The sequence below is a fragment of the Chelmon rostratus genome, chromosome 16, assembly GCF_017976325.1.
Source record: "Chelmon rostratus isolate fCheRos1 chromosome 16, fCheRos1.pri, whole genome shotgun sequence".
In the NCBI taxonomy this organism is placed as follows: Eukaryota; Metazoa; Chordata; class Actinopteri; order Chaetodontiformes; family Chaetodontidae; genus Chelmon; species Chelmon rostratus.
Genome location: NC_055673.1, coordinates 20957705 through 20977546, shown reverse-complemented (window position 1 = coordinate 20977546; position 19842 = coordinate 20957705). Strand labels below are relative to the sequence as shown.

The following is a 19842-nucleotide window of genomic DNA, read 5'->3' as shown; positions in this document are numbered from 1 at the left end:
TTGTTTGCCGTAATTGGACAAATACATCTGTCTGATATGGATCGAAAATCAGAAACAAGGTGCTGCCTGTTTTACTATTTTCTACCAGTCATCTTTAGGCTTGAGCAGTCTGTTGTGTGGATCATGGCATGATGTCAGGTGGGGGGAGGCAGGTATGGTATCCTTCCTTGCAGACTGAGGTTAAAAGTGCAATAGAGGTCATTGGAGAGTGCCTACCGGGGCCTGTTACCTCTTCCCCCCAGGTGCAGTTGGTAATGACCCTGGGGAGCGTAGTAACACCCCCCCCCCAACCCTCCCTTCCCCTCCTCCTTCCACACACACACAACATAACACACACACATATACTCTCCTGAACCTGAAGGAGCTCAGGAGAGTGTGGCCTGCGGGAGGCTAGAGGGAAAACCTGGAGTGGAATATGTTATCTTGCATAATGTTGGTTGACCATCCTAACAGCCTGTTGATTCCCCCCCGAAACACCTACAGGAACCCCCACGATACACACACTCACATACATATATCTTCACACACACCAGTCTCCTGCAGAGACACCCCCCACCCGACCTCCTCTTTCTCATTGCAGCACTGTCATTCATAGAGTGCCAAAGCCTGCTGCTTTATTAAAGCCCAGGAAGAGCAAGGCCTGGCCCAGGTTCAAACAGCAGTGCAGCTGGGACCTGTTACATTTTCGGCAGACTGCCCTCTCCGTCTCGCTGGCTATAAATAGCCCCGGTGGTTGTATCCCTTAACCAAGGAAAAGAGGTTTTTGGGGGAGGAAAAAAAAACACACACACAGATTAATAACCGTGGGAAGCAATGAAAGCTTTGTGTCTGCTGCTCGAGGTCAGCAGGCCAGGAGGTGTTGCTACTTCAAAGCCCCCATTGCGGCTCGTGCTTTCAGATGCAGCTGCGGTGGGTTTGATGGGAGCACACAGGGGCTGCCAGCAGTGTGATGAGTTGATGGCACTAGATTGCGCCAACAAGGCAGATAACCCGCACAGCCCTGGTATGAGTTTTGTTTTTTGTTTTTTCAGATTTCCAGGGGATGACCAGTTCATTTATAGTTCATTGGAATGCCATTTTTTAATTGTATTTATTTTGTGTTGCTCTGGAGGAGTGTTGTGTTTGGGGGGAATCCACCAAGCTCATCTCTTATGTACACACACAGCATCAGACACTTTATGACCTTGGCTCCAGCTGTTGACAGGCAAGGCTACCTCATTATCAGCCCCCCTTCTCTTCCTCCTCTGCTCTCCGTTTCCCTCCCCGGCTCTCCAGCCAGAAAGGCCGTCTGGCCCTGTAACATTGCCTGCCCGGGCCATGTGGATCTCCCTGAGTCCAAGCCGGCCAAGGTCAGCCCCCGACTACCACCACCACCCCAGCCTCCATCCTGACGAGGCTCCAGCTGAGGGGTGGGCGCAGCTCCAGCCACCGCAGACACTTCCACTTCCTTAAGCTTATTTTCATAGAAACCCTCCCCGACGTCTCCGCCGAAACAGTATCCACCCACTGGCACAATGATCTCCTGGGCAGGGAAACGCTCCTGGCGGATATAGTGGGCTCATTCATTCATTCATGGCCAATTTTTTCCCTTTCTAGTAGGAAAGTAAATCCACTACTGTTTTTCCCTCCCCCTTCTGCTTTTTGTTCTATATTTACTTGATTATACTGTGACTGGTTTATGAGATGATGCTTGCACGACACACTGCAATGGTAGAGTTATCATTTGTGTTCATTGCTGAGTAATGCTTTTTTCAAGAAAAGCCACTAAAAGGTTCTAAAATAGCTCAGGCTATATTTGAAGTGGACTACATTTGCTCATTTTTTCCTGTCACATCACTGATTCTGAGCAATCAGTTGCATCATTATAGAGCTTGTTATAGCTTGTTAGGGTGTGTGACTGCAAAGTCAAATAGGGGCAGAAGACACACCATAATCATCAACCCCCAAACCATGAGTGAATGGCAGACAATTATCTCTGAGGACAACCCTTTTTCATACAGTTTTGCCAGTCCCTCCATCCACTGTTTCAGCTCATTGAAACGTTCTCTCTGTGTGTCCTCCAGCCTCCAAGCCCAATGGACCAGGTAGGGAAGATGCGCGGCCAGCCGTATGGAGGACCCAACCCCTATTCCCAGCAGCAGCAAGGGCCACCCACAGGGCCTGGACCCCAGCAGGGAGGCTCTTACCCGGGTCAGGGCTACGGACCTCCAGGCCCTCAGAGGTATCCGATGGGCATGCAGAGCCGTACACCTGGCGCAATGGGCAGCATGCAGTATGGGCAGCAGGTCAGTAACTATTGATTTAGATCATTTTCCCTGCGTCTTTACTGTAACCTTGCCCAAACCTCTCTTTGAAGTTACAGTTTGACATAAAAGACCAAAAATGACATTACTACCCAGAGTCTCAAATAAAAGCTTCAGCCCAGTGATCAATTTTTAACTCCTTCAATATTTGTGCCACCTGGAAAAATGAGATGAACCTTTGAATGATATTTACCAGATCAGTATGGCGATCAGAAGTTCTTGGAGGTTGACTTTCAGCAAAAAAATTTGTATATACTGGTTTAATATACTGATTATTTCCTTATCTGAAATAGAACATTTAAGACACTGCATTTATAATGAGAGATGTGGGCAACCTCAAAATGGAGCTAGTTCAAAGTGCATCATGTGACCAGTGTTATGTCTGGCGTGCTGGCCAAGGTTAAAAGATTGTGTCATGTTCAAAAAGTCAAACCTGAACAATCATCAACATGAGTGTTGAAATCACCAAATATTAAGTCACTGTTTCGGATGTGAACCCAGATAAGGTTTTAGGGCAGCATATTATAAACAGTGAATGAATTAATCATCCTGCTCACGTCAGAGAGGGTGCCACTGTTTTTAAAAAGACCACCATCACAACCTGTTGTGCTGGGTGAGCAGAGGAAACGATGGATCACCAGACCCATGCCACATCTCTGTTTTGAGTAAAAAGTCTAAACCAGGTGAAACCATTAAATTACTAAAAACACAAGACCTCCTGTGTTAGGAGAGGACATTTAACAGAGCCATTTTGAGTGTCTGCAGTACATAGTCGTGGCGCAGGGCGTGGTTTGAGGTCCGGACCATAAGTTGATACGTTTTTTACATTCCTGTTAGTTGAGGCACTAGAGCGTTTATTTGGTCTGACTTACTGTTAAGGGAATGGTGGAAATGGTCGTGTACAGTAGATAAACTGACAACATGAATTGGACTCATTGGATGTCAGGTGCAGGAGTTCAAAGCCATTTACTTGTTTATAGTGAGTAATCATGATCTGGATATGTGTGGTGGAGCTCATGGATTTAGCTAACTGTAGGTATTGCTCATGGCTAAGTAATTGTTCTGCACATAAACCTCAATAAAATGACTCTTTTTTGCGATTTTTGTGTGTGGATTATACAAAGATTTGTATTTGGTCAACTTCCAACAGAGTCAGGCTAACTATTTCCGCCTGTGCCCAGTCATTATGCTAAGCTAAGCCAGGTGACTGCTTGCTGTCATCAAATATTTAGCAGACAGATATGAAAGAGGTATTACTTTCCCATCTAGCGCTCAGCAAGAAAACAGATAAGTGTATCTCCAAATTCCAAAACCCTATAGCAGAGACAGAAGAGCATCATCAATGATACACTGTTTATTGAAGACTGGTACCAAAAGCTCTGTGTGTTTTAGTGGTGGCATTAAACATTAAAGTGATATTTGGTGGAACAGCAAAAACTGGAACTCAAACTCAAGAGCACAGTGCAGCATCCAGACAATGTAGCACATGCTAGAGTTACCTTGTAGTTTGTCTTCAAAAAAGACAAGCGTTGGATTTGTTAACAAAATTCCCAGCTAACTCTCGCCAAATGAAAAAAAAAAACCTCCAACCATCAGTCTAAAAAGACCTGCGCCTGTACTGGATAACTGTTTGGCTTTCCATGCTACTAACAGCAGGGATGCTATTCTCCAATGGTGGACATATAATGTTTATAACAACACAACAGAGAGCTACCCCATTATCTTATACAGGTGTAAGACTGTAACATAACAACATAACACTGTACATGCTTTACAAAGCACTTAATTAATGTAGTCGACTGCCAGTTGTACTGCCAGTTATATTTCTTAATACATTTCATTGCAGTAAGAGCGAGAAAATAGCACCCATTTCTATATATTCAGTTGAGAATGATGACAAGGACCAGATTTGAATCAAATCGTTGCAGTCCTAAAGATTTTTACTCCGATTTACCAACGATGATCCCAACAACAGGACTAAAATTTTGTCCTAAAGATTGACTGAAGAAAAAAGCTCTTAGAGATACTGAATCAAAGAGAGCAATCCATCAATATTTAGATGTCTTGTTTATTTTCATGCTCAAAAGCAGTAGTGGAAAATTCAAGTTGTGTGTACGGACACAGTGGGAAGCATTTTCCGACAGCGTTGCCCAATTGAAAACATCCAGTTTGTCATAGCTACTTACTCATAGCTAGGTATAAGACCCTTCTTGAACTCTCTCAGCCAGGCAGTCCGTCTTAACAGAGCAATGCATGCAGGGAATCCCGTAGAGTGAAGCCTTTTCTTCCACGTCCGCTGTCTGTGGTCTTGTGCCCATTGTGTGGTGTGATTATCTCATACTGGCCTGCCTGGTATCTGACCGTGGACTCGATAAGTGCCCTGCAGAGAAGAAAACTGCTTCCTTCCCTTTGTCAGGCTGATACAATATAGCCACTTCATGATGTTTTAAATGTGTGGCAATTCTTTACTATCTCTTATTTTCTTTGAATTCTGGAGTAGCTCAGAACCCTCCCAAAACAACACGTGGCTCTTTTTCCTCTCGCTCCTTTTTTATTACTGTGTATCCTCACAAGGTCAGGGTTTTCTCCTTCCATGCTCCTTGAGGGTAATGAAACGAAAACGCTGTATTGAAAGGCTTTCCGCACACAGGATCGGGTAGAATATGAAAAGCCTCATATTGAAGTTCAAGGAGATGAAGTCAAAACTCGATTTTTATTTTCACGGCTATAATTTAAAGCGATACACGGCTGAATTCTTACACTCAGATGGTTTTTCTTATGCGCTTTGACTGATCAGTTTATCGCGAGGAACACACTGCTCTCTCTTACAGGCACAGAGAGCAGTTGTCTTTCCCTTTTAATCTGTGAGTAAGATGAAGAGATGCTCTGATTACTCCGCTGAGAATGAATGGCAAAAAAATCAAAGAGGTGGCTGGATATTTGGTTATTTTTATAGAATTTTGCAGCTTAAGAAAGGATCCTGACAGTGCTCAGACTGTATTCAGGTAGTGATTGATATTCCACAGAGGGACTCAGGATAGTAAAGCTGTAGTAAAATCTTAGTTCAACTGCAGAAAGCTGTTTATGTTCACAGGCAGTTCAGCTGTGCTGGGTTATATTTACTCACATATCCTGAGTGTTCTTCTTTTTAACGTGAACTATTGCTGAACCTGGCTGATCGTTCTGTGTTCACGTCTAGATTTCAGCCTATGGACAACAGGGGCCGGGTGGCTACGGCCAGCAGAGTCAGAGCTACTACGGCCAGCACGGTGCACCTCCTCTCCCTGGCCAGCAACAGCCTCCATACCCTGGCCAACCCCAGGGCTCCTCTGGAACTCCGTATCCCCAGCAGGGCCACCCCACACAGCCTCCTGGCCAACATGGGCAGTCAGGACCACCCTTCCAACAGTCCCAAGGTCCCCACGTCCCTACTCCGGGTCAGCCTCCCTATAGCCAGCCCCCACAGTCACAGCCGGGACAGCCACCCTACATCCCTCCCCAGCAGCAGCAGCCTCAACAGCAGCAGGGACCAGGTCCTCAAAGTCAGCAGGGCCCTCAGGGTCAGCCTGGCTACCCACAGCCTCCTGGACCAGGGCAGCCACCACAGCAGCAAACCCCGCAGCAGCAGCAAGGGCCACCACCTCCACCACAACAACAACAACAACAACAACAACAACAACAACAGCAGCAGCAACAGCAACAACCAGGAGGTCCACCTCCTCAAGCCCAGCAACCTCCAGGTCATGGCCAGCAGGGTCAACCATCACCTTACTCTCAGACACCCCCCCTGCAACAACAACAACAACAACAACAACAACAGCAACAGCAGCAGCAACAACAACAACAACAGCAACAACAGCAGCAGCAACAGCAACAGCAACAACAACAACAACAGCAACAACAACAACAACCGTCACCATATCAGAGGTTCCCACCTCCTCCACAGGTAATAACACCGCACAGAACTTTTAGTACACTTACGCTGTACTTTGATGTGCCATGTCGGGCCCATCTGTGTTTGTCTTTACTGTACTCTTTGCTGTTCTTTAGCCGCGCTCTGTCGATGCAGCCCATGTCTCCCTCACAATGTTAATACAAACTGAAAACTGTCTGCAGCTGCTTTTCAGTAAACACCTTCACAGTCACCTTTCATTGTTTCATGCCTTTTGGTCATACTTGACTTTGCTGTGTAATAGACAGTTGAATAATTAGTTTGTATTTAGTTTTCCTTAACTTAGAATAACTAGTCCAAAAATGGGTTGAATATCTGGAAGGCTTTAATTGCAAAGAAGCTGTTGGAAGTTTTGAATGAACCTTTGACCTAAGCCATAAAGGGTTCACTTGGTGCTCAATTAAAGTTGATTTATTTACTTAAATATATAGGCTTCTGCCTGTTAAATGAATAGTAAATGAAAAGAGCAGTGGGGTTTAGAAAACACAGCACAACTCCTAGATTACACAGGAGCAAAGCTTTGTTGTTCAGTATAGGTTGTTGGTGGAAAGACACTTCAGATAAAATGAGGATGAAGCCCAGTGAGCTCTGCTGGCAAAGAGCTCTAAAGTTAGCGACCAATTATCCTTCGCCTTGTCTTCTTTAGAGACATGGACATGCCATGCAGTAAGTTGTTCAAGTTGCTCCTTGCACACTGCATTTATCCAGCCCAGTGGAGAACTGTTATTTAAATGTATGTCAGCAGTTGAATTGCTGTATATTGCAAAGAGTCAATAAGCAGTAACAAGGCGCTTAATTTGGGGATTTCTTTTTTTTAATGTGTGGAATCCATTGTCTTATCTCTTTCTTGTCCCCATAATCAGGAACTCTCCCAGGATTCCTTTAGCTCCCAGTCCAGCGCTCCTCCTTCCAACCAACCCATGGCTTCCAACAAGAGCAGTCAGGAAGACAGCATGCAGGGCCGGCCATCCAGTCTGCCGGTGAGCCCTCTGTCTTCTCATGTAACATCTGACCTGTGCTTGTTGTAGCTGGTTCCATCCACTGGGTTTCCATGGGCACCAACAACCTCCATTATTTGCCACGTTAATATATATTTCATAACCCTCAGCCATACCAAAATCTCACTAAAGCGGACACATGTCAGTCAGATATTTTTGAGTAGTTTTCAATCTTATGAGCAGTCAGTCCAGTAGTTGGTAATCATACTCTCCTGCAGCCATGGCCAGAAAAGACAATAATTAGTCATGTTGTACTGTAAGTAGCTTGGGCTTGTCAAAATTGAGAAACCAGCATGTGACAGAACTACCATAGAAAATCATCCTACTGCGAGTGTCATTACAGCCATTACAGATTTTAGACCAGATCTCACTCACCTGTTTTCTGGATCTGCACCCATGTTCATTGAAGGGTCGATTTTGTCATGTACGTAGGCAAACCGCTCGTGGATTTGGACTTAACTGCCAGTGTGAAAGCAAACTTAGTCATTTGTGACTCACTCCCATGCTAGTCCAAATTCAACCACAGTGAAGGACCACTAAATACACAGTTGTTAGAGCTGGCAATCTCAAATAATGTCAATATTTAATCCCAATCTATTCTTGATTCAAAATCAATTCTCAGTTGAATAAATATGAAGGGGAGCACATTTAATCCAATGAAACACATTTAATCCAATGAATCACTTTATTCAAATTGAGGCTATTGTTCAAGGATTTTTTAGTTTTTTATTTAATTGTTTTGGGTGTGATGATGTCATAAAATGTGACGACAAACATTTGAAGCTTGAAGAACAAAAAACATGACATTTGGTGCAGCCCCAGTGAACTCCCGCTGTCCTTTCTTTTCCATCTCTCACACTGGTAAACATAGCTGGGTTTAGTCAGTTCATTTTCAAAGCTGTCATGTGACCATCATCACTTGGAACCTGACTTTGTTGCATAATCCAGCAATTATCACCCTGCAGCAGTTAGAGTTAACCATCGTAGTGGGCACAGCCATAAGCCTAAGTTTTGTATTAGTGTGACCAGGGCACTCTGACTAGGGAAAATACATTGAAATTCGGGATAAATGTCAGATTTTTGGGCACACTGTGCAACTGATTGACTACCAAACACAAATTCAGCTACACCGACCTTTTCAGAGCAACGTGATGGACATTTTATGCTTTTTCAGACCTATAACTACTGTGGGTATTGCATGCTTTACTAGAGTAAGGTCAATATTCAGTACTTTGGACTGCTGACACTGTTGTATTCCCAGGTTTGTTTACTGCTGTCTGTTGACATGCCTGCTAAATTACTGGCATTCAGATACTGAACTCTGCTCAAAATTCCAACTTGTCCTAACATGAACTTTTTTCTCCAGTCAGCATATAGCATGTATATGTTTTTTGATCCAATACCTGGATATTAACGACATTAATGACTGAAATTTGGGGCTGAAATGATTTTTAAACGTTTGAGGCACAGGTAACATGAGTAAAAAAAATCCACGTTCCTACTGACATCTTTTGAATTTGGACCCGTTCTCTGCTGCCTCTGACTTTAACATTCACAAAGCACACAACAACAAGCAGATGCCAAGAGTGAGTAAAGCGTGTTCAAGCAGTGCAGGTTTCTCCTGACTTGTTAGACACAAAATTCTGAGAGGGCAAAAAAACATTTCTGCCAGGGAAAAGGATTGTTGAAAGTGAAGCAAATCTGGCGTCTGATAGCCCTCTGGCTAAGATAAAGGTGAGAGAACTCCCTCCCCCCCTCCACCCCCCCCACCCCTCATCTTCCCTGTTAAAGAGGTGTCTCGCTGTAACACGTTGCAGTTTCCATGGCAGTGTTTATAGGTCAGACTGCGGAGCTAACCTCATTCTGGGCCTCGGGGAAGGAGAGTGAGAAATGAGATCATTAATGAGAGAGAATGAAAGTGAGAGAGCGGAGTCGGCGGCGAGGGGAGGGGGGGGGGCTGAGGGAGTGCAAGCAAATAACTTCAAATAGTGTGAGTGATTGGTTGGAGTGGGAGATGCTGCGAGTGTGAGGGAGGGAGGGATGAGAAGCAGTGCTGTCTATGCCAGTAGGGGATGCCCTCAGGATGTGTTTCCCTCCTCTTTTATTTATTTCTCTTATTTATTAATACATCTCTCTTTGGGCTCAGCCATTGGCCGAGCAGGCCAGGCCAGGGCTATTTTTATTTATTTCCCTCCGACTTCTTGGGGATTCCCTTTCAGTGCTTTGTGATTGGCTGTGAGAGCCATTAATCTGGCTACGGTAGAGATGAACTGATCCCTTTCTCTTCATCTCCCTCTTCGCTCTGCAGCCCTGCGGGGTGGACATGACACTGTTTGCAGGTTAGATGATGCTAACTGACCACCTGTGTTAATACAGTTCAATTGACTCCTACAGGTGTTAAGAGTAAATATACAATAGTGTTATCTGTTGTATTGGAAAAGTAGGTTATTTTATTAACCAAACTTACACAAGAGTTTCTGATAGGCTGCTATTTGCAAAATGTATAGTAAACCTAACGTTGTTGATTATCTGTTTATGTGGTCTGAATTAGCAGTAGGCCGCAGCATCAGTGTCATTTGGCACTGAGGTGCACTGCTTGGTCCCATGTTTACCCCAAATTCACCCCAAATAAGAAAAAGTTTGCAAGTAAATTTGCAAGTATCGCACGTGTGGTGGAGTCAGTGTGAAATGTTACATTTAACATTGTCAGTGAGGAATCAGTCAGCGTTATATTTGTTAAGATGGAAGCAAGTCTGTTCCATGACGGATGTCAAAAATACTTTAAAAATGTTTTAAAATGTGTGTGATTTGGTTAGCCCTTTAGTCTTGTTTGTTTATTAATAATAAATCACGGTTTTGATTTTTTAGGCAATTATCTTGTATTGACTTGGCTTTTTTTGTTTGTTTGTTTTAAAGCCGAATTAAACACTTTTGCTAATTTTGTTTATTAATAAAAATCGGGATTTTCAAAGTAGAGTATTACAAAATAGTATCACAGATATTTAATTGGCAGTGGTATTGAAAATTTTCAAATGATACCCAGCCGCAAGTAGCAGTTGTTGTTTATTTTTTAGCTACCTGTCAAGGTTTTTTATCCATTAAAAAGCAAGTGCACCACAAAAAAACAACCTTATTGTGTGGCTGATAAAATATTGTATTTTCTGTTCTGCTTATTTTCATTTGGTCGATTGATAAACCTAATAGATGCAGTTATTCCTGTCATTGACTGAGGTGATCAGTGCCCGTACGTGTCTGTGCCTCTCTGCATATAAGGGAAGTGTTGTTGAATCCTAAATTAACGAACTTTTCTCATGTTAAACAGAGAAGAATGTTTTCCAAATTAAAATTTACCTGACAGGATGTTAGGTACAGATTACAGATCTACAGGTTTAACTTGTGTTTATTTTGCAAGAACCTGCAGTGATTTGTACAGACGCATTTGTTTTCATCTGCCTCAGAATGTGTTTGAGTCGTGATCCAACAGTGGCTGAGGGGTAAGCGCCATTTAGCTACTTTAGATAGCTTCAGCACAGAGCCAGCCAGACATCACCTCATCCAGAGCACAGATGGGTCTGTTTGAGCCAGGTGCTAAAAACCCAGCGTCTGTTAAGCTGCCGTTGAGGTGGGAATAAAGGAACACAGGCGGCTGAGCGCCTGCTGGAAGGCGCAGGTAGGAAAGCAACAGTCAGTTTGAGAAAAGGCCTGTCGATAAGAGGTGGAGGAGGAATGAGAGAAAAAAAAAAAAAAACAGGCAGCCATAGTGGAACCAGCTGAGCAGGTTGAGCTGGTTTCTGGCTCCAGGACACACATGCACAGTTTAACTGTTGAGTATTTACCACACTGTCAGTTCCCCAGAGCTGTTGTTGTCTTCATGGAAATCTCTTAAAACCTTTACAGTGTAGTCATGTGGCTGATGCTAATCTAAAACAACTTGCAGTGAGTACAACGCAATTAGCAATACAACTGGAACGTAGATGTCTCTGTGCTCTTAAAATTTTCCTGATATTAATGTCATTAAAGCAAATGAATTAAGAGCTAAGACGAGGGAGAGAAGGGAGGGACTTTTTTGTGCTTTTCTCTAGCAGATGTGTCATATTATTGTCCATAATGAATAACCACAGTTGCAGATTAAAGGGGCACTCCCACACACATGAAAGATTTTACTCCTCACAGGGAGTACTGCACAACTTGTGAAAACAGTTGCACAGAGTCTCCTGTGACACTGGAGGGAGCTTTCAAAATAATAAAAAAAATAATAATAAAAACCACATGATGTCATAATGATGTCACCAGGGTAATCTCAGTTTGAGTTTGACACTTAAAATTTATAGTGCAAAGCTTGCCTTAAAAACCGGAGGTGTTGAGTTTGAAAGATGTGGGAATTTCGGTAGCAGGGAAGGTCTAATGAAAGATGACTGTTGCAGTATGGGAAATGTAGGATCCTGTGATTGTGGAGCTTGCCTCACGCTAAAGGCTAAAAGTCTCTCAGCTTCTGCTCCTTCAATTCTCACCATTCGTTTTTTTAATCTGTCCCGCACAAATCACACAACTTTATGAAATACAAACTCACAGGGGTCCCCCTTTGATGACCGAAATAGCTTTTCACATTCAGCGCTGCTCAGGTTTTCAGTGCTTTCAGTCATGTTTTGATGAAGTGTTCTAGGTACAAATTGGTATAGTGAGTCCAGTGTCTTTATTTAAGGAAGAGAGTTATAGTATCCCTCATGTTGTGAAAGATCATCACAGGAGATAATCCAAAAGCCCAAGTCTTTCTTACTCTGGAAGTGACACTTCCTCTCCAACTCGTGGGAATGAGAATAACTCCCGGACCACCACCAACACCCCTCTCTCTCTCTTTTTTTTTTTTTTTTTTTTTTTTTTTTGAATCTCCTTGTCCGCTCCCATGTCTTTTGTACACCCTTTCTCCACTGTGGGGCTAATCCCACTCAGGACCGCCCCCTGACTGTGATGCTCCTCTTTTCTGATGTGTCTGAATGTGCTCAAGACTTGAGAGGAAGGTCACATGTTGGTCACACACTAACGCTTGAGTTTGTTTTTTTTCTGTCCTCCATCTTCCTGTTGCTCTTCCCTTTCCAAATAAGAGGCTTCATCTGGAGTGGTTTTACTTGAAGGAAGGGCCGAGGGTTTACTTTGTGTCAGGGATCTATAGTCGCCTGTTAACAAAGGTGCAATGGAACAGACTCAGCACCACTGTTTAGCCCTACTTTAAAAGCACAACTTTAGTATAATCTGCGGTTGATATGAGGCCTCTAACCAGAGCATATTGTCTCATGATGAAAGGCATACATCAGTTGACTTCTTTTTTCTTAATTTGGTGGTGGTCTTGCCATGTCAACTGGAGGTTCTAGTTTTGTCCTAGTTTCCCCCCCTTTAAATGTATTACCACATCACTGCCTATTAGGACCCCACCCTTGCATGAATTCAGTCTGCAGTGCATTTGCAAAGCTCAGGGACCACCCACAGCACAACATCAGACCCCCCTTCTCTCCCTTAATGACCTTTAATGTTATGTGCCAAGCCTCCTGATCTGGAACTGAGGGATCTTCCAGTCTTGGTACTGATCAACTCTGAGTCCCCCTCCTGCAATCCCCATTCCCCGTTCAGCCCAGCCCAGCTCTGCTCTCCTCCTGCAGCTAAGCTTGTTTTTGCGACATAGCTCTGGAGCAATCAGCCTGACAAGGCCGGCCCACTTTTTTCCTCTCCTACCCAGCCCAACCCCCTCCTTGCCTTTTTTCAATATTACACTGTTTTTTGCTGCATTTCTCTCTTTCATTCTGTTTATATAAATATATATTTATATATATATAAAATTTCACTCTCTCTGCCTCTCTCCTGTTCCTCTTTTTAAATTCTCGTTTTCTCTTTTCCTCGCCTGCACCCTCCTCCTCCTCCCCCTCCTCCTCCTCCTCCTCCTCTTCCCTTCCTCGTTCTCTCTCTTCTCTCAGTAAATCAGCTTTCATAACGCTGTGCAGCGCAGCCTTGTTTTGCGAGGCTCTGACGCTGACAGTATTCAGAGTCCGGGGCCAGTTTCCTGTTGCTATTCTGGGGCCCTTGCTTCCTGTGTGGACATGTCTTATTCAGATTCCAGGGTGCCTCTCACTCGCTCTCACCCCCCCCCCTCCCTCCTCCCAGCTTGTCTGTTTCTCTCCCCTGCTCCCTCTCTGTCTCACTCCTTTCTTTCCTCTATGTGATTTTTAATTAATGTACTTGAGAAAATTCAATCTGCTGACAAAGTGTGTTGTTTTGCAGTTGCTTCAGTGAATTGTTTCTTAGCCCGCTAAAACCCAAGCCCTGTTTTGCTCTTGTGAGCTCGCACACACACACACACATACACACACAGAGCACTCTCCCTCTCCCTCTTGCTCTCTCCGCTCACTCACACACTCTCACACTCGCACACACACTCTCCCATGCCCCTCCCCTCTGCCTCCATTTCTGCTGGGCTGAGCTAGTTTTGCAGCACAAAGACTGTGGCTGACTGCAGCACTGTCTGTGCTCTGCTTTCTCCCGCTCTCGCTGGAACAAGCTGCTGAGCCCGGATGGATGAAAACCGGCCTCACAATCAAATTAACTCTCGCTCTATGAAATAACCTCTATATTACCCCCCCCCCCCCCGGTTAATTTACTGGTGGTGTCAGTTGCTTTGATAGCGCCCCCTAGACACGCTGTGTGTGAGTGTGACAGTAGGAGGGGAGGGGTGTTGCTGCTCTGGAGAGCAGGCAGACTGGCTGAAGGGGTCTGGAACCTCCCCACCACCACCACCACCCCCACCCCAAGGCCCCTCCAGCCCCCTCGCCCTCCGTATCCCAGCACCCCTCACCTCAGGCTGGGCAGCTGCCTGCCTCACTTGGGCATCTGTGCGCTGCCCTGGGACTCCCTGCTACTATTGTGATCTCTACAAAAGGCCCCCCACGCACACACCATCTCCCCATTATTCACAGCAATCAGACCGCCCCCCCTCGCCCTCCTCCCCTACACCACCTCCCTTCATCTACTCTGTGTTAGCAACACACAGACTGCTGCAGTGTTTGTGTGCCTTGCACACAACCTTTTTTGTTACCCCCACAGAGAAGCTCAATTAGGAAAATGTGGAGCGTTTAAAAAAGAACTCCCTACTCATTGATTAAGATTCATAGTTGGCCTTTATTTTCTTTTTGACTGCAAGCCTGCATCACACAGGAATGCTAAAGCAGAACAGTATTGATCACTGTCAAATGAGTTGTATTTTTTATGCCTTAGCAGGACGAGGCTCTTTTTTTCTGAATTATGCTGGTTCACTCTTTTATCTTGTACTTTGTTGTCCATGTTATTATCCTTCCCACGTGGCTGCTGGTGATAAAGTGGTAGTGTAATGGTAATCTCTGGGGAGCTGGAGGTAGCTCGTCTGTGAAGGTAGAAGACATTGTTTCTGTGGCACTGATACTCCAGACGTGATGTCTAACCCCTGCAGGGTACTCCCAGGCGCCGAGCGTTGTGTCACCCCACTGGCGTTCTCACTGTCCGTGTTTGTTGTTTGCCTACATCTTGGATAATGAAATAACAGAGCTCAGGCGTGCTCATTTCATCCACTCAGTGGTTTTTGAACCATCTTCTCAACAGATCCTATCTTTATCGTGTGGACTGGGTGAGAGTTGCATTGTGCACCTATAGGTTGCTCCAACTGTGTATAGAGAGTTTCTCATCAGCCTGTGCTGTATGTGAAACCCTGTAATGGCTGCTGCTGCTGTATGAGGCAGGGGCCTTGCTTCTCCTCCTTTCTCCAGTTCTTCCCTCATAGTGGGATGGGAGTGCCCCCTTATGGTTGAGCTCAGCCCTGCAAACCTCGAGCCGGGGCTGGATTTGCCTCTCTCCAAGCCTTCTGTGGACTTCCCAGAAGCTCCCCATAACTCGGCACGGCCACCGGATGCAGGTGGGACCCTCTGGGCGGGTGGCTGAGGCGTCAGCAGCACCCGTCTGTCCGTCTTCTTGGGCAACACCTGAACATTTCCTTTCATCCCATGGTACGGCTGCGCAGAGTCGGTACAGGTGGTTCCATAGACTAGGCAGCTAAATTTTATTTTGTCTGAGCGCCTGCAGTCTATCTGTCATCTGTGTGCAGATAGAAGCGCCGTGATTGTGGTCTGAAGATGATATGCTTCTAAGCTTAGTCAAGTCAGCACGTTCAGGGGCTGAGCTGGGAAAAAGAGAAGAGAAACCCCTTTAGAAAATGTGCAGAGAAATTCTCACTTGATCTTACGCTTAAAAGGGCAGAGATGACTTTTCCCATGACCCCGTTTGGATATCAAAAGCCCGCTTCGCCCCGAATAAGTGGTAAATGCGATACGCTGCAGCGCTATCACTGACGGGGTCGCCGGCATATAAACATAAACATCAGGGACTTGTGAAAGACGGCGAAGAAGTTCAAGGTTTCGCTGTTGCGTGTTTGTCCAGTATGTGTGTGCGTATCTGTGTCTGTGTCAGTGTGTGCGCGTGTGTCTCCCAGGCCTCCTCAGCGCAAAAGGCCCGGAGGCTGAGTCTGTAATTAAAGCGATGGCGGCGGTGGTGGAGCAGGAGCAGCGGGGGGAGGAACACGGCTTTGGTGCGTCTGCGTTTCCTGTAACAATGACGGGCTGCTTCTTTTGTAGTAGCTGACTGCACCGTGACCCTGCCAGGCACGCAGGGAGGCCGCTGAGAGAGAGAGAGAGAGAGAGAGGGAGAGGGAGGGAGAGCGACAGTCAGAGGGACGGCAGCAACAGGGGGAGGGACTGTGTCGGCTCTAATGTGTCAACCACGTGGATCATAGTAACCATGGCAGCCCTTCAGATGCAGCCTTTTTTTTAACCTCTTGTCTATCTCCCACCCCCCCCTCCGTACTTACTCTCTCCTCCTCAGCTATCGCCTCGCCACAGAGGATGTGTGAGCATGTGTGCTGGTGTGAGCGAGCGCTTTCTTTTCCCCCTGCATATTGTGTTTAGCATCTGGAGGCCTGAGAACAAGGAATCCTGCCAAGTAGGCGGTTGGTGAAACCCTGAGGTCTGAGAATGACAGAGAAGAGCGGGTCAGGGAGAGTGTGTGACTGAGGGATGAACTCTGCCCCCACCCCCACACCTCCTCTTTCTCTCTCCTCACCACCACCACCACCACCATATCTAGTTACACACTACTGGCCAGGGTCACACAATCCAGATATGTTTCATTATCCCAGGGCCGCTACGCTGCTTCTCTTCTCTTCTCCCTCTTTCTGTTTCTCATAACCTACAAAAAAAAAAAAAAAACGAGTAAGAAGAAATCGGCTGGCTTGGCAGACTAATGGCTCTGGTTGGGCTTGATTGATTCAGTGAAGTAATCTGCAAATGGAATACATTAGGACGGCAGAGAGGAGAGCAGAGCAGATGACTCAGAGACAGCACAGGCACACTCAGAGCAGCAGTGGAGAGTATGGGAATAGTAAAGACCATTTTCCACTTTCACCAACAGTAATCGCAGTGTAAGGAATTTTCTTGAATTTATTTTACGATTTTTTTATTAAATTCTCAACACCACACTTTGTCTAAATCTGCCTTTTTGCCCCTCTTCAAGCCTCAAACATTACAAACACTGTCCTGCAGTTCTCAGCTCTCAAGTTCCATGTTAGGCAGTGCTGGGAAACACACAAAATGGCTGCCATAGAGAGGAGCTTGATGCTCCACAGAAAGAGCTGCAGCTCTCTGCTTCTCTCCACAACACAGCTCGCAAATCTTCCACTCTTCCTGCACGTAGAAAAATAGCGTGCCCTTAAAGAGTTTCATGTTATCGAGTGTTCTTATTGTCATAGATGATGGTGCAGTAACCTTCCTCCGAGCTCATAAACCCCCACGCTCAAACTTAGCCACCCTGCTGTCCCTCAACTCCTCCTAACGCCCGATCCACGTCCACTTTATCATTTGCCCTCTAATAATGAACGTGTTGAATAGCAGGGCCACAGCAGCATCAGTATCACCAACCTCCCCTCCCCCCTCCTCCTCCTCTTCCTCCTCCTCCTTCCTCTCCTCTCCTCTCCTCTCGCTGTCCGGCTTGTGCAGTCAGCAGAACAGGCTGGTGCTGTGCAGTATTGAGCTGGGAAAAATCAATGACTGCTGTGTGTGTGTGTGTGTGTGTGTGTGTGTGTGTGTGTGTGTGTGTGTGTGTGTGTGTGTGTGTGTGTGTGTGTGTGTGTGTGTGTGTGTGTGTGTGTGTGTGTGTGTGTGTCCGTCCAGGCTGAGGGATAAGAGCTGTCAGTTGTCAGATATTTACAGGAGGCCTCGCCCTCTGTGCTGCGTATGTGCTGGTATGGCAGGTGCAAGTACGAATATTTTTTTTTTTTTAATGCTTTTGTGTGTTTTTTTTTTTGCAATTATGTGTAAGGAGCAAAAAACATGGTTTAATGTTGAATGGTACAACTGTCTACACTTTGTAGTGACAGAAACAAAAAATACAAACTCCCTTTTCCTAATGAAATAAGCCAGAGAAATTCTGGTCTGCAAGTCTTCAAGACCAAAGAAAGAAAAATTGTCACGTTGACTCCAATTTGGACTAACCCCCTTTGTCATGAGTACTCTCCCACAAACATTGTGTTTAACAGATTTTGTTTGTTCGACATTTTGGAATCCATAGTTAATTTAAACACAAGATGCTTGTGCTCAAAAAGAGGATTCATTCTCAGTGAAGAACCTTGGAGCTCTAATCTGCCTCTATACCTGCCAAAGAGCAGTGATTCCTAACACGTCTCTGGGGGTCATCAGGTGGAAACCTCCCTTCAACGGTGTTTTGCCTACTTAGTCCCACTACACCTCCAGGAGGTTAGGCAGTGAACTCCGGCATCCCAGAGTCACCCCCCCTAGTGCCAGTTCACACTGCTCCTACACAATCCAAACAGCACTGCCACGTTCAACTGACCCAGAGATGCTCCAGGTAGTGGCCAGTACCGATGCTACCATTTAGCTAATGCTAATGCTAACCGCTAAGAGGAACAGAAGAAGACAATACAGTTCCGAAGCTACCATTTAGCTAATGCTAAATGCTAATCGCTACCTACTAAGAGGAACAGAAGAAGACAATACAGCTAGATTCACCTATACTGCTAATGTTAACTGCTAGATGCCAATGCTAACTGCTAAGATACTATCATACTACCACCGCTTTAGCTTATTTTTAGCTGCTACAATTGAAATCCATAATTTAATTCAAGATAATGGTGCGTTTCATTTGGTTGCTTGTCAACAACGTCATATCCCCTTAACCCCCCTCGAGTTACTTGAAGTTCCTGGGAAACACAGGACACACCAGATAAAACTTCAGAGAGTGAAGAAATAAGTCAATAATCGTGACTCAATGCAACATGCGTAAAACTTTAGTATATATTTCAGCCTGAGCCACAATAGATCATCAGTCATGGTGGTTGTTTAACAATGAAGACAACAACTCCCATCATCCCACGTGACATCACGATGTCATCAGACCCTCTTTTGTTTTCATTGTTTTGATTGAGAGACCGCTAGTGGTGGAAATTACATTCTGTGTGTTTAGCAAATTCTGATACTTTACTAACGTGACCCAGATCCAAAATGACGCCAGCGAAACTGTCCCTAATAAAAACAGGTATCAACCCTGGGCTGCGTTTTAAGGCTTGATGTAATTCTTCCTGACCGCTAAAGATTTTGCAGGTCTAGGTCATATTCTGTCAGGTAGTCATGTACCATTCGTTTCCCCAGGAAATAGTTTTATGGATGTAGTAAGCCACCCAAATCCTGACCCAATAAATCTTGTGTTCAGTTTAAGCAATGGCCTCTGCAGTAGCTGCTCTAAATGTAATGTGATTTCGTGTAAAGCAGCTCCTCTGCCTCTGTGTTTGTTGTCATGATGTGAGCCTTGGTGGTCTTTGTTCCAAGTGAGGTGTGCCAAGTCAACTGGTCTGGAGCTGAAGAGTTTTTGAGCGTTACTGACAGTAGTCGGTTTACAGCTGAGTGAAACACAAGACATGACCCTGCTGTTGTAGACAGCAGTGTTAAAACTGAGACAGCTGATGGATAACAGTCTCCACAAAGGCAGCTACAGAAAAACCTTTTCCTAAATTAAAATCTGTAATCTACAATTGGAAAAAATTCTGATTTAAATAAAAAAAGTGTCTTTTATACTTTGCAGTTGACCCTTAGAACCAAAAATGTTCAGCGGTTCAATACCCAGCCAGAGTCTACACTTAATGAGGTGACAGTGACGTTACGTCTCTTGGCGAGTTTCTGGTTTACTTTTACTGAACTGATCCTCAGGATGGATCCTGCCTTGTCAGACTTTCAAGGTCTCTCTGCCTTGTGACTGAAGTGTGTACGTCTTGTGCAGCGACCTCCCGCTGAGACGTGACTCCTGGGCCTGACTCCAGGAATCGACCTCTGACCTGTGCTGGGACATGGCTGTGTGTAGTGATCTCTGACGCGATGAGCTCGGTAGTTTGACGTCTTGACCGTGGCAGCAGCTGAGGGTGGTCATCTTGGCTTCTGGCCCGGAGCCTCCAGGCCGAGCCCACTGTCAGATGACCGGTCTTATGATGTCTGAGTGGAGGTGGGGTAGTGCCGGT

At 45.3% G+C, this 19842-nt stretch overlaps 1 protein-coding gene across 1 annotated transcript in view; it reads left to right on the top strand.

The window, feature by feature from the left end:
- The window catches only part of arid1ab (AT rich interactive domain 1Ab (SWI-like)), a 54865-nt gene that overhangs the window by 19751 nt on the left and 15272 nt on the right, over window positions 1-19842 (top strand). The window contains exons 2-4 of the mRNA XM_041954923.1: window positions 2064-2285; window positions 5503-6249; window positions 7119-7235. Of these exons, the coding sequence (XP_041810857.1) occupies window positions 2064-2285; window positions 5503-6249; window positions 7119-7235 (1086 nt within the window). The remainder of the gene's footprint in view (window positions 1-2063; window positions 2286-5502; window positions 6250-7118; window positions 7236-19842) is intronic.